Source organism: Plectropomus leopardus, chromosome 3, assembly GCF_026936395.1.
Source record: "Plectropomus leopardus strain MGB_pleo_1.0 chromosome 3, ASM2693639v1, whole genome shotgun sequence".
Lineage (NCBI taxonomy): Eukaryota > Metazoa > Chordata > Actinopteri > Perciformes > Serranidae > Plectropomus > Plectropomus leopardus.
Window position 1 is genome coordinate 25,346,762 of NC_142178.1, and position 15,844 is coordinate 25,362,605.

General features: G+C 42.6%; 1 protein-coding gene across 6 annotated transcripts in view; it reads left to right on the forward strand.

The window, feature by feature from the left end:
- Positions 1-15,844, forward strand: part of lef1 (lymphoid enhancer-binding factor 1) — a 52,146-nt gene that overhangs the window by 17,869 nt on the left and 18,433 nt on the right. For all 6 annotated transcript variants that reach the window (XM_088075944.1, XM_088075945.1, XM_088075943.1 and 3 more), the window contains exons 4-5: positions 10,357-10,489; positions 15,052-15,142. In XM_088075944.1, coding sequence (XP_087932070.1) covers positions 10,357-10,489; positions 15,052-15,142 — 224 coding nt within the window. The remainder of the gene's footprint in view (positions 1-10,356; positions 10,490-15,051; positions 15,143-15,844) is intronic.

Here is a 15,844-nt window from a genome sequence, read left to right on the forward strand (position 1 = left end):
TCTATAATGTGAATGAACCGAAAGGTTTGCAATGTGATCCACAACCGTGAAGGCGTCTTAGCACTGTGGCGTGAACCTTGCCTCATTATAACCAGGACCAGAACAGTCATAGAATTAGGGTTGGTTACTGAAACTTATACAACCAAGACAACTAGTACTTGTGTTAAGTTAGCAAGCAGGGTAAGCCACCCTTAAGTTGGACTGTTATGGTGAACCAGTTATTCCCATTGCAGTGAAAATCTCCTAAATAGATAATAGAGAAATGAGAGAGCATTCCCTGACATAGAACCTTTTTAAAAAATAAATATAATAATTATAAAAATAATTAAGTACATTGTTATACAATAATACAAGCAAATAGAAAAACAGATTTACAGAGAGGGGAGGCAGAGCAGGTTTAGCTGCACAATGACATTTTTATTGTTATTTTTTGGGGCATGTTCCCTTTAGTGACAGACAGCTCAAGATAGACAGGAAAGGTAGGAGAGAGAAAGGAGAATGACACGCAGCAAAGGGCCACAGGCCGCACTCGAACTCGGGAAGCCTCAGCCATATGGGGCACACAGAGGTTGCCCCAACAATGACCTTTTGAATGAAATGTCATTATAATACAGTCTAAACCCATTCTGCTTGTTTAAACCCCCAGATATAATGTAACAAAGTCCACCTTTGTGTAAAAGTGTCCATTTTCAGTGGCAGGTTTACCGTCATTCGTTTCATTGAGTAAACCCTTTTGAGTCTCTGCATCCACTGGATTATAGTTGGTGGTTTTGCATCTTTCCATACTGGTTACGTTTTGTTTTTCCCTCGATACCAGTGTTAAAACAACAAATACCAAACCCTACATATAATATCTAACTCAAAGAATAACACAGCTTTTTCTGTGTGTTTGTCTAAATATGTAAAAATCATTTTGGAAGTAAAAAGATGCAGAAGGTGTATAGCTTAGAGCACTGCGGCTCAGTGAGGTGAAAAGAGCACTGATCATGTGACTTCAGGGTCAAAAGTTCAGATCAAGGCCAGGACACAGGTGTCATGACACCTGAGGCAGTGGGGTTTCTAGTGACCTGCAGTTTTTATAGCATTACATAACCTGCATCCTAAACCCTATCAAGAGAATTTCTTCCTAATTACTAAATTCAAGCATTTTTCTGTGGATGTTGGTTTTTGCTCCATTAAGTCGTCAACGGCACAGGCTCACTAACCCATCAATATTTTTATTCCTTCTATTCTTACACATTGTGTCTGTGGGTGTGCGTCTGTCTGAGTGAAATACAGAAGGAAAACTAGGTCAATACTCTCTACAGCTCAGGCAGAAGCCGCTCTCATTCAAATCACCTCCCCATCCACATTTTCCTAGTGTGTGCCACTGAAAATCTTCCCCGCAAAAATACGCCAGCGCCTGTGCAGCCTGCCGCCGTCTGCCTTCGTCCACCTCTCCCTGGTTAGCTTGCAATGCTAATATTTACCCCTTCCTTCTCGTGGATGTAATGTGCAATGTTGCATAGGAGCTAGCTGGGGCTTAGCAAGGAGAGTACTGTCTCTAGCTTTCGTCTCCACAGGTAGAGACACACAAAGACCCCCACCAGACTCTATTTTCCCCCTCAACGCTGAGCTCCCAAATCCAAACTGACAGCCATTCATGCCCAGAATACCTGGGCGAAAGCTGAGGGGGGGAAACACTATCTAGGTGTAGCAGGCAAATCCGCTCTTGTTCGACGGATCTATGAAGCTCCTGCATAAGGCAACTCATCAGCACTTTTCCCCATTCTGCACTGCATTTTCTCTCTCCGTCGCTGGTATTGTGCGCAGGCTAAGGTTTTAGCGTGCTTGCCACACAAAGTTAGCTTGTGCTGCGATTTTATTTGTGTACATCTCTCAGGGCCTCCCGAGTGTTGTTGTTGAATGTGGATGTTGGCACCACCGTGCTTGCCTGGCATGAATGTAGCTACTCAGCAGACCAGAGCTGGCTTCTAATGATAAATCATGCAGTGTGTTAATGCAGCAGCAGGGCTGCTATAAATAGTTGCTGGAGAGCGATGACGATTGATTCAGGAAGAAAAATAAAGCGTGCTCCAAACATTTTCTGCTTGTGGTCAGTTTTAACGGCTGAGTTCAAACACAGGGCCTCAAGGTTAAGATTGGTTTGAAGCACACAGCTGATCAGGTGTATGACGCAGCTTCACGACTCCGATTTTCATACAGTTTGACACATTGGCAGTGTCCAGATATACCAGATAATTGTTTAGTCTCGTTTGTTCTTCAGGTGCTGTGAAATGACACAATTGTACTTAAGTGTTGTTGGGATTTTCATTTAGCATGTCTCGATAGATCCAAGGAAAGTAATGGAGCTGCAGAGAGCAGCCATGTTCTTTGTGGGGGTGATGCCTAGTGGGTGTTAGAGTGTGTGTGCGGTCTGCCTTTTGTGTATGTGTTTGCGTGTGCGCTTGCAGGCCTGCTGACAGTGGCACTTCAGCAGAATGTTTGCCCTTTCCTCGGTCCTTTGATGTGACCAGGTCCTGCGGTGATAATGAGCCCTGTGCCCCGCCGCAAGGTGAACATCCTGCAGTTCGCCCAGGGCTCTGCCAGAGCTGCAGCCCAACCCCCAACACTCCTCCACTACACACACACACACACACACACACACACACACACACAAACTGCAAATACAACAGTGGAGGAGCCAACCACCACTCAGAGCCGATCAACTTCCACACGGTGAGAGGATAGTGTGAAAACGACGACAATCATTCATGTGGCACAAGCCTGACATTGTATGCACAGAACATACTACATTAAAGTGTGTTGGTATGGTGGATAATGGGATCAATATCTCAGTTCTTCCAAAATGTAGATATTTAGCAATTAGAAACATGTATGCAAAATTACAAATACAAGTAATCTAATTTTTAAAATGCGTCAAGGATGATGATAATATTTTTTTCTCTGGTAAAACAAATTCAACGTAAAATCCAAATCAGCAATGAATGAATCCTACCAACAAATATTTTTGTTCAGCTAAAGCCTGACTTGCTTCTTACTTCTGTGTTTCAGACTGATTTTAAAAAATCAATTAAAAACACATCATTGGGCCAAACCAGAAGCAACCAAAGTGTTGCACCGAGTGACATCATTACAGTGAACGTAGTCGCTGCAGTTTGTTTTGAATAAGTACAACATACACCATCCTGCTGCCGTGAATGCCTTTGTATTAATTTGCTACAGAAAATAGTCCGTAGCAAATTCACGGTTTACTTTTGTTAGTCATATTTTCCAAAAAACTGCAATTAGCCTTTTTAAAAAGTGAAATAGAGATGCAGTGGTATACCGTGAAATCATATATAATGTGGTATGAAAACTGATGATTATCATACCTCGTACACTTGATTCTCTACTGTATTGAAAAAAAAAAAGTAGCTGTATAGCATAACTCTGCTCCTCCTTGACTGCCTCTCAGGCATTTGGTTTCAATTTTGAATCATAGTAGAGCATTTGTTTGATTCATTCATGTCATCTGATAATTATTCTAATAATTATGTAATGTAGCGTACCCTGATCAGGTGAAACTTTGAGACAGTTATCGTACCGTATCATAACTGCAGGTGCCAGATTATTATTTTGATTATTATTATTCACTCTATGTCGTCACATTAGGTGATTGGGTCACGTGGTGCTGGAACACAGATGTCACTGCTGTCAGTTTTTTTTGAATGAATGGAGGAGAAGGGGTGACGGGGGAAGCCCTCATTTTTTTGCAGACCGCATTTCGCTTGATATATTTTGTAACCATTTTGATCGCTGTTTGCTACGTTGTTGGACACCTTAGTAAAAAACCTTATACAGTTCTTTTAATAACAATTTGCAGAAAAACAGGAACACTATATCTGCAACAACATACAACATTGCTGAACTCTTGCCCAGCCGTGTACTGCAGCTTCTAATTCAGACCTCCGTGACCTCTTGCATGACCTTTTTAAAGTCTGAACTCTTCAAAAACGGACTGGTTGTTATCACAGTACTTCTGTGTCTCTTCTTAACTCACTGTGGCTTAACAGGAAGGAGAAAAATAGAAACTGTATCATTTCTAATGTTCTGTTACTCTTCCCTCAGTTTTTTTATAGCTCCGCGACATATAGAAATTAAGAGTTGAACACTTTAAAAAGCGGATAAAGTCTTTTCATCTGGGGCAGGCATATTTCACACAAATTATCTCCTTTACACGTTCAGAATGTCAGCACGAGAACTAGCGTGATTGGTTTGCTTGGAGCACACGCTCTTCATGCCAACTGAAGGATGATGGGTAATCCACCTCGTCCTATTCACTTGTGCTCGGTGGCAGTGTGGAAGAACACAGTCAGCTGTTAATAGCTCCTTTGTGTTCTTATGTAGCATGTATGTGTTAAATTCATTAAACACGTGTATCTGATCCATCACCATGTAGCATGACTGTATTTCACTGCGTGTCTATGTGTCTTTCCGTGTCCCGTGTTAATACAGTAGCATGTGTCGGTCATGTGTGGTTAATATGTGTTTGACGTGTGGCTTGTGTGGGCGTAACGGTGGTATTTAGAGGACAGCGTGACGTTTCCTTGCACGATGAATTTGTGCTGTGACTTAGCTACTAAGAGCATAACATTGCATATGTGGTACATGCCGATATCTGTTATCTAAGTAACGCACCAAGCATCATTCTGCTACAAGTTTGTGATATCCTTTCATACTTTAATGTTTTTCCCATTTTATGGCCCTCCGCCTTCAGTGTCACCGCTTCTGTTCAACTTTTGGACTCTAAAAAGCACGCAGGATTTATGATTGAAATGAAAGGAAGGGGGAGAAGGAAAGATTGGGAGGGGGCTTCACAAATGTAAATGTCTCTCCAGGGTAGGCTTTTCCTGTTATTTGTAGCCTCCTCCACTCCTGTCCCTGTGGTTGGCTTCGCTTGTTCGTCTCATTACCCCGGGCGCGTGGCGCTCCTTCGCTCGCTGGCGGCCCGGCTTTCTTCTCCATTAATTGGGTTTCGTTACATTAAGCCCCCTGGCCGAGGGGCCATCCTGCCAATAAAACATTCCATTTTTAGCACTCCACTTGAAGCTGGTGGGGTTCAACCCGCTCTGCGAATGGTAATTGGTTATTTATTTAAGCTTCCTCAGGTTGGTCTCCACTGGTTTTGGTAAAAAGGGAGGGGAGGAGGGAGGTGCAGTCCCTTTTCTTTTCTGCGCTGTAAAGCTATGACAGGAGATTGTTTGCTCACTTTTGTTGGGAAAAGGTCGGACGACTTGTGCACAAACACATCTGAGAGTGAACACCTGGTCTGAGGGTGAGACTCTGTACTGGGCACACCCATTTAAAAAAAAATTATTTCGTTTTTATTTCTGATTCAACAAATCATATGATCCTATTGACAATCTTGTCCACAGTTTTGTCCTTTTTTTTTTTTTTTAATTAAATTTTTTCTTTGCTCCGTCCTGTCAGACCATACTTCATTTCACAATAATGGTATAACATGTAGGTAATAATAAATTATTAAATAAAAAAGCAATGAGAAGAAAAAAACCCACTTAAACTTAAAGAACAGAGGTGTGAATCAGTAGAACAACGAAAAAAGAGGAAAAAAGATAAATAAGAAAGGTGGATGGGGTAAGGGGGGTCAGGGAGGGGAGTTGTGTTTGAATGTGTGCAGTGATGTAAGAGTATGTGTGATGAGACAGGAGGAATCTATTCAGACTGTGTTTGAAAGACGAGGACACTTTACTGTATTGACTAGCTATGGCAGGATCCCACCTCTTAATGTGTGTCTCTTTGGAGTCTCAAGGAGTACGTAATTACAACATAATTACAACATAATTCGCTCCATCTGGTAGTTCTCTCATACCCTCCCAGTCTATATGTTATACACTGGGGGGTCAGGTTTTAACCACTTAATTGTAATTTATGTAACTCCTGCTGTTAAAAATATTTGAAAAAGATAGCACATTGTTGTTTTGTACCTCCACTTCCGTTTACAGAGGCTTTCCATTCAAGATCTTGTCTTCTTTATGATCACATTGTCAGTGGAAACTCCAGCCAGAGATGTTACTTAAGGTCGTGCGTGCTCTCTGCCAGTGATTCTCTCAGGTGACGGCAATCAATATCATATAGAAAATTTACAGCAAACCCTTGATGGCAGTGGTTGCAATCACACTACAATTTCTTGCCTCATCTTTTTCTCCTGTTAATGTCCTGGGCCTTATTATTTTCATGTGCATCCTTTTCCTCTAGTCTGCAGAAAATCCCGTGAGTAGGTGAGGTTGGGTTTTTGGGGTGAGAAGGGGATCTGAGTGAAAAGATTTAGCAGCATGGGAATCCATAGCCACCACTTGAGTTGCCATCTCCCCAGCTGTTTGTGAAACACCTCACATGGTTTCTACACACTTGATTGTAGCTGCAGGCGCGAAGAGTCCTCATTGCATATAAATTACAGAAGTGGGAAGTGATTATTATAAAATTCCCGCTTTCCCTTTTTTCCACTCCACTCTGCAGAAGTGGTATAATTGAGTGGAGTACAAAAGCCGTGCTGTGAGGGGAGAGAGTGAGAGAGATGCTAAAAAGGCAATATTGCAGGGATAGTTATTACATACGCCACATAGACACATGCACAAACACACACTCTTGCTCAGAAAACCATGGCAGGATGCTGGTGGAACCTGACAGAATACAAGCTCACAGACGCCGGCGTGCCGTCAGAAAAATCCTCCCTCAAAAAAAAAAAAAAAAAAAAGAAACAAAAACGAAACGTCCCATTTCCCTTCCCCACCCCCAATTTCAGACAGCACGCCAAGTCACTGGCTCCCTGTGCTGAAACACACTGGAGTGTCTCCTCCATGGAGGGCTTCCTGCCAGCTCCAGTTCCGCACAATGAATTTCTCTTAAAACCACATCTGAGGGGTTCTTTAGAAGGGCCGGCCAAGCCTGGATATGAAATTCCAAATGGAACGTTTTCTTTTCAATCCTCGCCGCCTCTCCTCTTTCGCTCTCCCTGAAAAATATGAATAGAAAGATCCTAAGCCTATTATTTCTCCTATACAATAAAAGGGACCTCCAATATGGCCGCCCTCCATCACAACACCGCTGCTGCTGCTGCTGCTGCTGCTGCGAAGGGCGTTTAGAAACAGGATGCGAGATGAGAGGGGGTCAGATTGCAGCGATACGCCATGACCCTCATGGTTGTGGTGACTTGAGTGTTTCAGTCTTCATCCTTGAGAAAATCAGTAAAAGGGTGTCATGCTTTTTGTGTGTAAACTTGCAAAGAGCTGCAAAGTGGGTGCAGCAAGCCAACAAGTCTTCACCTGGAGGAATTAAAATGGAGCCTCCATGACGGCTGTTAGCACGTAAAAACTGCAACTTAACAGTTAAAACGTGAGGATTTTACTCAACCCTGATATAATTTTCTTCATTATAGCAAGATGTGTAGATGTAAGAAGCCTCTGCCTTTCTTCATAGAGTAAACCATGCAAAGTTATGGCATGCAGTTTATGTAAATGTGAACCCAAACAGCCATAAATTGTGTATTGGTCACAGAGGCCTGCACGTTTTTCTCTGGTGGATTTTTGCCACAATGGAGGCACTTTATTAAGAAGTTGAGAAAAATGGGATTTGACAGCTGTAACTGGGAAAAGCACAAAAGAGGGCTTCTCCTCTCTGGCGGAAGCCTTTAGCTCTCCTGGATGCTTGGGAGTCAATCACCTTTTTATTATTCATTTATTTATTTATTTTACGGTATGGTAGTTTATGTGTGTGTATGAGGGCCTAACTTTTGTTTCGCTCGCTTTTTCTTTCTCCTTTCTCTGCGACAAGTTGGAGAGGACCTCCAGCTAAAATGATAATCCCTCAGGTTCTTATCTCATTCCAACAGGATAACAAATGGGAGTGGAGAGGCGTAAAATAATATGGGCGAGAATGCTATCATTTAGCCTCTGGTGTAGGCATGTCCCAGCCACCCTGGTCCTGGTTAGCCCTCCTTTAGGGTTAGCAGCCCTCACTAATCAGCCCTCTCCTCTGTAGGATCAGGTCTGACACTCCCACACTTGCAGATTATCCCGTCACCTTTGACTCTTGTTGACCAGGGTCAAAGAACCGCACTCACCTGGGCTAACATGAAAAGCCTTTGTATCAATGCTGAATTAGTATCCAGACAGGATTTTTCTTGTTTGTGAACAGTGTGTTGCTACCTGAAATGCTACAGTATCCCTTTTCGCACAGCAATTGTGCCATAGGACTGCTACAAAGTCCCTTCTTTGTGCTGTTTTTGCATTTTAACACAAGGCCAAACAAATGCAGCATCATGATGCTCCAATGGGTGATTTTTAGACAGCATGCGGGCATTGCAGAATCTGATGTGTGACGAGCATGATGTTTGATACAACAGCTTCAGTCTCTAATGTGACATAACATACATGTCAGCAGCCCTTTGTAAACAATAACAATGGCATAATATGGCAACAACATTTATTTACGCTCTCTCTTATATGGCGACCCATCTTGTCCTCTGCTTGGATGCTAAAGAGCTCTTGAATCATTGTTTTCCCAAGTTGTGGACATCTTTTGCTTCTGTTCGTCTTGTTTGAGTTACCTGCCAGCTGCTCCTAGCTGCTTTTAAACGTCACACCCATGATCTTGTCCTACGGGTTGTCCCTTTTACATAGACCTTGATTTGACGTTGTTGCCACCTCTGTTGCTGACTCAAATGCGAGAACTCTTTCTCCCCATACCACTATTATACCTTTCATGCAGAACGGTGAGGCCGAATAACGATATTAATAGCGCAATATTCCCGCCTTGAGGAGGCACTGTTAAAGGGGCTAATGTGGCAGATGATAGATGGCATACGAGGTGCACATCAAGAGAGGAACTGGGAACGAAACGGGCCCTGGGAGATGAGATTTCCCATCCTGATAAGGAATCTATTGGAGATGATGCGTCATTTGGTAGAGGAGATTTTTTTGACACCCACACACACATACACACACACACAAACACACATACAGCACACATACTGCCCTTTGTGTAACCGGTTAGGAGGTTCCCAGAAGGAGGGGAGGGGGAGAGAGGGGTCTTAAGTTGAGACCGGTGCCAGTCTGCGAGAGGTTCGGGGAAAACGCAGACATTCCAGCCTTCCTTGTGTCCAAGGAGTTTTGTGTGCGTGTGTGTGGGTGTGTATGTGCACCAATCACCAGTTAGCACTGCAGGAATGTCACCTTGGCAGACACCTCACTAGGACAACAACGTGAGAGCTAATAAAGAGCGGTCCCCTGATTATATTGTCTCTTCTCAAAATTATGCTCATACTAAATTTAGATGAGTATCTCCAACAATATTATTAATCAGGTGACTGCTCCTGTGAGAGCATCTGATTACAATTTCATGAAACTCTTTGATTCAAAGCTTGTGGGAGCCATTTGGTGTAAGACGTGTCTCACCCAACAGTGAACTGACGTCTCTCCGATTAGCCATATATCCTGTGGAGGTGATATTTTGACTCCAACTCTGCTCTGGGCTCAGATTTGGAATAGTAGATTTAGCATGGCTAAGCATTGCCATGTGTTCGTTGCTGCTGAAGCATGTAAGCGCTATTGGCTGGGGGTTGGGGCCGGGGATTTTTGGGCCTGGCTCGGTCTATTTTAGTTGTCAGGAGGCAGGTCTCTGTGAGTCAGCCGGGGATGGGGGGCCTGTGGTCAGGCCACTGTTGACGTGATTACCCCTGCATTAAGTACCGCTGTAGACATCTGTCTCACTAGCGCTCTCTCTCTATAGCCAACCCCCTTCTCCTCCTCCTCCATCCCTCATCTCTCCTTCCCCCGGCTCTTGCTCTGTAATGAACTCCCCTTATTCACCAGCTAATGACTGCCTTTGATCTCCCGCCTAAGACCTCTGCTCTAACTCTACCCTGCGAATCTCTCTTTTCTCTCCCCTCTCTTTGCTCTATCGCTCGCTTGCTCCTATTCGCTCCAGCTCTGTTTCTCTCTTCTGCTGTCTCAAACATGCACCTCTTTGACTTGTTTTTCCTCGTTCCTTCAGGGGATAGGGTTTTCGGTCCTGCTGACCTAGGCTAAACAAAGTTTTGAGGTGCTGCGCTCAGGCTACTAAAAGAGAAGGAATTGGAATAAATGTTCTTTAGTTACTTTTTTCATGACCATACTATTAAGCTTCACCCACATCTACAAGGAGGCAGACCACCTGCACTACATGTGCCATACCAGTCCCCAGATCATGTGGCAGGGAGCAGGGCCATATTGTGCATGGAATAATGAAATTGAAGTTCATGTATAATGTCATCCCTCTTTCATATTGTTTTTAAATCTTCTTTTTTTTTCTCCACAGTCCAACAAAGTCCCTGTGGTGCAGCCGTCCCATGCAGTCCACCCACTCACCCCACTGATCACGTACAGTGATGAGCACTTCGCCCCAGGATCCCATTCTGGTCTTCACCCCCAGGAGGTGAACAACAAACAAGGTAGAGATCGAGCAAACAGATCTGAACATGACACACTCAAAGCCTCAACAACAACTGTGTGGGCTGCAGGGTTGCTGAAATAGAACTTTGTGAATGATCCATGTCTCCAATTACTCTGGATTTTCTCGTCTCCTTTTGCTTTGCAAATTAAAAGAAGGCAGTATTTTCAAAATGGACAAAACTCATTTTTTTCCATTTCTCATTTGAACTACTTTAAAAAGAAAAAGTGAATAGATCTTATTTTTGTCTCTCCAGAGACAGAGTATATGCCAACACTTCTTAAAAAATGCCTAGTATTTAAGTATTGTATAAGTGTTGATTCTGACTATTGGAAACAGTTTCTCATTTCCCGTAGTATCGATACTTCGGTACCAGCTGCACTTTTTCGCTGTCTCTTAGTGTTAATGTTTACCACAATTATTGTGCTTCACCTCAACTAATAACCTAGGAGAGAAGACATTATCATGTAGAAGCGTAGATGTTGTTATCATGTCATAGCCTTTTTACATTTATCTTTTACTAATTCTTTTTACATCGTATACCCTCAATGTGAAGTTTTCTCTGTTGTATTGAAAATGGTATCGAATATCTATGTTTTTCAAGGTATGGTAACTATGTTAGAAATTCCAGTATTTTGATATCATGATACAAATCAGATGCCAGTGCTGTATTTTTCCAAATTTAAAATCTGTTGAACTCATTGGGATAATTTTTCTCCATGTTAACATGATTGCTGTGGGATTAAAAACCTACTTATACTCCATCAGTCATGCCATTCTGCCAACTAACAGTGAAAACACTGAAATTTCTGATACCATTGAAGAAGAATTTGTATATGACGAAATAGGTCAATACTGGCTGATACCTGTTCACCATAATAAGATCAGTATATGTGCCTCTACGATTTACATCCAGATGGACACATCCTCATTACTTAATCCAACAAAACATAAACCCTCAGTGCTGATATAATTTTTGCATTGTTTCAACTTCCAGCTCATATTTAGAGTCCGTTTAATAAAACACTAACATCTTATTTTAATTTGCAGAAGTGAAAAAAAATAGTGACCCTGTCTGTTGCCTTAAAAAATACTAATGGGCTGTTTGGAGAACTTTCATAGTACCAGATTTTGTCAATATGCATTTTGAATTTGATTTTTATTCAAAATATTGCAATAATGCAAACAGTGCACTACCTAAGCTTTTTTTTTACATTACTTTGAGCCAACACTGTCAGAAAATCAATAGAGTCACAAACCAAAATGTGTCACAGCAAAGTCATCCTTTCCATCAGCTCTTAGCATGAACTCATTTGATGCAGCCTGTGGGACGGCGCACTGAGCTCCGCTGCCCTTCTTCCTCTGCACTCTCTGCCTCTCAGTAACAACATCAAGCTCGAGCTCTGACAGCTGCAGAGGAGCTCCTCAGCAGTTTGGACGAGCTCCTTAGCCCCGCACAGCCGGAGACTTTGGCAGCTTCTCACGAAATGCAAAAAAAGACGTGGGCCCCGCCATAGTTTTGTCCCGCACCTTTTTCTCTTCTCCCGGCTTTCTTCTCCCGCGGCTGCCAGTTGAAAAGGAGGAGAGGGATCAGACAGGATGTAGGCGATGATGAAGATGATGATGAGGTTGGGAGGTTCTGAGGGACCAGCTATAAATAACAATGTAGAACTGAGCACAAGAGTACACAGTGTAGTGAGATGAAGGGAGTGGGACATATAAAGAAACTGTGCTCCACATATGTCAGAGGAATCATGCATCAGACACAGTTTTGTTGAATATTTTTTCTAAGGGAAGCAGGGAAGAATTGTGTTGACATGCTGTTGAGCACTGTGCGCACATCAGATTTCAGAATTTTTTTGTCATGTAGTACAGTTTATGAAGTAATGCTGTCCATTTTACTGCTCATGTTGGTCCTGCCAGTCCATAGAGAAGTTTCTGACAAACACTGAAGAAAAGAAAAAAAAAAAAACCTGGAGGTCTTTTTTACTATATTTGATCTTTGCACTCGCAGCTCAACAGAAATCCATGTCCAAGCGATCCAGTTGCAGAATTAGCTGCAAATGATTTCCCTAGGCATATTCATGTGTGTATACCAGCAGAGCTAAGCTGAAGATGCTTAAATCTCTCTTATTCTCTTTCTTGCTGTCCCTCCCTCTCTCGCTCTCTCATATCGACCAATTGCTGCTCTGCCTTACTTAGTGGGCTCAGACTTTGATCTGCTCGTTAATTATGAAAAACAATCATGGATTTTCTCATTATGAGCTCTAATATGCACAGGGCCGCAATGCAGGATGGAAGGTCGAGCGGAGGGGGGGCTTTGAATTTTTTACACTGGAACACTTATATGTTTACTGTGTAAAAAAACTTGAAATCTATCATTGGACGCTCATTTCTACATAGGTTATTTCTAGGTTTTACCATGAGAAGTGGGTTAGTACTGCTTGTTTTGAGAGGAAATGCATAGCCCTGTTGGGTGTCAATAGAAACGTGCAAATAAGGGGGTGAGTAATTAGGAACCTTAAGGGTGTGAGCGACAAGGTTAACACGCTGGGGCTCACTCCGCCTCCCTCACCACTTCACCCCTTGCCTCCTTCCCTTCTGCCCTCAGGAGGGCCCTCAGGAGTGTTAGGTGGTGGATTAGTTGGCAGGGGGTAGTGCTATGCGTGCTATGAATCCAGCGTTGCAACATTGGCTTTGGAGATATAAGCCCCCCGCTCGCCCTGCCTCTCCGAGGAGGGAGGCCCCTTCAGACCACAGCCTGGAGAGAGAAAGAAGAAGAGAAAAGATAGAGGCAGGGAGAAAAGGCTGGCTCCAGCAGGGATTAGAAGATGGTGCTAATCTGGAGGCATTTGCCCTCTTTTCTTTGTGTGTGTGTGTGTGTGTGTGTGTGTGTGCGCGCTTCCATGTGTGTGAACAGTATTTTCTGATATCTACAGTTTTTCAGTTGTATTTTCACTCGTTCTGCCTAGAATAAGTCACAAATAGATGTCAGACAAGAAGACACAAGTCTTGCAGATTTTGTTAAGTTTAAGTTATTTTACAGCCCCGTTCCCAGTTAAGTCTTTTCTACAAAAAGAGACCCCTCGACCTTGAAACCCAGTAGGAGCAGGCGAGCTAGAGATGGAGGAGCTTAGTCCTGAAGATCCACCGGCAGTTAGTCCAAGTCAATCCTGTGTCTACAGGGAAAGCTGCAGCCTCTGCCACAAAGTGGAAGGCTCAATTAACCAGCTTAAAGACGCTGAAACACACTGGAAGGACTCAAGCTAAGCGGGGGAAAATATTATCCTTTTCTTGGGTGTTGATGAGGTGAGGTCAAGAGGCTCATTCAAGCACTGACACATGCACCGTCTTTGACTTTTAGTGAAACATGATGGGAAGAGTGAGAAGGACTGATGGATTTTAAAGGAAAAAGGTTCATAATATTATGGTTTACAATTGGCAAAGAAAATCAGATCAGAAAATGTCCGATCAAAAAACATGTAAACCAAACATGACAAATCATTTGATGATAACTTATGGTGCAGGGCTTTGTATATGGTTGATTGTTAGGGTTTGGCAAAAAATGAAGAGGTAGAGCACCATTTGGCAGGTATAGCTACAGTTAGTGGTACAGTAAATAACAGAAGTTTATCGGTCATCCAACCTAAAAATAGTCGAACTGGAGAAGCAAAAGCAAACTGAGAGAAGTACCAAACAGAAACAAACTAACTAAGGATACCAGGAACCATTCCTAGGCTAAAATGTTTTATGTTCACAACATTGATTTAATCTCAAACATGAATATTACCAACCTGCTTGTTTACAGGTTAACATGTGAACAGTTAAGAAATTATAAATCCACTGTAGGCCACAGACATTTCAACATTGGGAGGGTGTAAATTAACAAGTGTTAATTTGAAAACACAATATTTATTCACTTCACACGGAGCTAAAATTAAAATAAGGGATGCAAAATAATGTCGACATGCAGTCTGTATCTGCAGATATTGGCTTTAAAATGAATCATCGAACATTGGTCAACATGCTGATTTCTGTCTACGTCACAAACAAAAAAGTGAACATGTACAAAACATCTACCCTAGTATAGAGTATTTTTCTTATTTTGCACAATGTATGAATATTTCACACACTGAAAAGCATTGTATTTACCGTTTCTATCTATAAGAGAATGCATAATATGTTAATAATTCTACTACAGAAGAGACTTGATGATAAGTAAAATTAGTTCGGGAAAAAATGGATATATCTACCGGTTATTGGCCAAATGAGTTGTTTTATATCCGCATATCAGATATCTGCAAAAAATCCCTAATTCATATGAAATTATGTTAAACGGACGTCAAATGACCTAAATGATCAAAAGTGGAAACGTGTTGGTCTCAAAATAAAGGTGTTCTTTATGTGAGAAGTGTTGCTGTAACTTTTGACACTTTCCAGCCTTTGATTCTCTAAGTTATGGGCACATTTCAGTGGTACGCAGACTGACAGGATGCAGTTCTTTAAGTGAAAAATTTAATCTGACTCTTTTGTAACAGTTGTGTACCATTGTTGTGTGTTTAGGAATGCCGAGGCATCACTCCGGACCAGACATGCCCAACTTCTACTCTCTGTCTCCTGGAGGAGTCGGACAGATCACGCCACCGCTGGGATGGTGAGTCAGACAGACAAAAGCAAAAGCATGCACAGTCGATTTCATGTAAACAAGGAGCAATTACTATCCTGTCTCTTCACATCAGATGCACACTGACGCTGTGCTGGCTTTGGCCTGCAGCAGCAGCCTACACAGGGAGGTCTGCCTCTGGCTGTTCCTGCTGTTACTGCTGCGGCTTCAGCCACACCGCTCCTCTGTGTGCCCAGCACATGTCAAACACATCACCGCATGCATGCCCCTGCATAACCATATGGCTGCTTAACCCCCATCAAAGCTTCCTGGAAGCACTTCTCTCTCTGAGCGTCACTTCATGTTTGCGATGTCCTTTTTTTTTTAGCATCTTTTACCCCGCTTTTCTTTCTTTCTTTTTTGACTGCATCCTTGTCACTGCCATTTCTGTACTTTTTTCCCCTGTTCTCCCTTTTCCCTCTTTCTTCCTCCTTAGTATCTCTTTCTCTGTCAGCGTGATGTTTGTAAAGACGGGGCTTTAGGCATACTCTGAGTGAAGCCAGATGTAAGGTGCAGGAACGGGCGACAGTTGAAGCTCAGACAGTCTCCTTCTGCTTTCCTCCTGTATTATTCTGAATACCTGCAGTATATTAACCCATTTTTTGATTCAGTAACTTTTCCAAATTTAGGGACATTTCCCAGCTGATGAACCAAATATTTTGGATTCTTGGCCATGGTTTGTACCCAGACTGA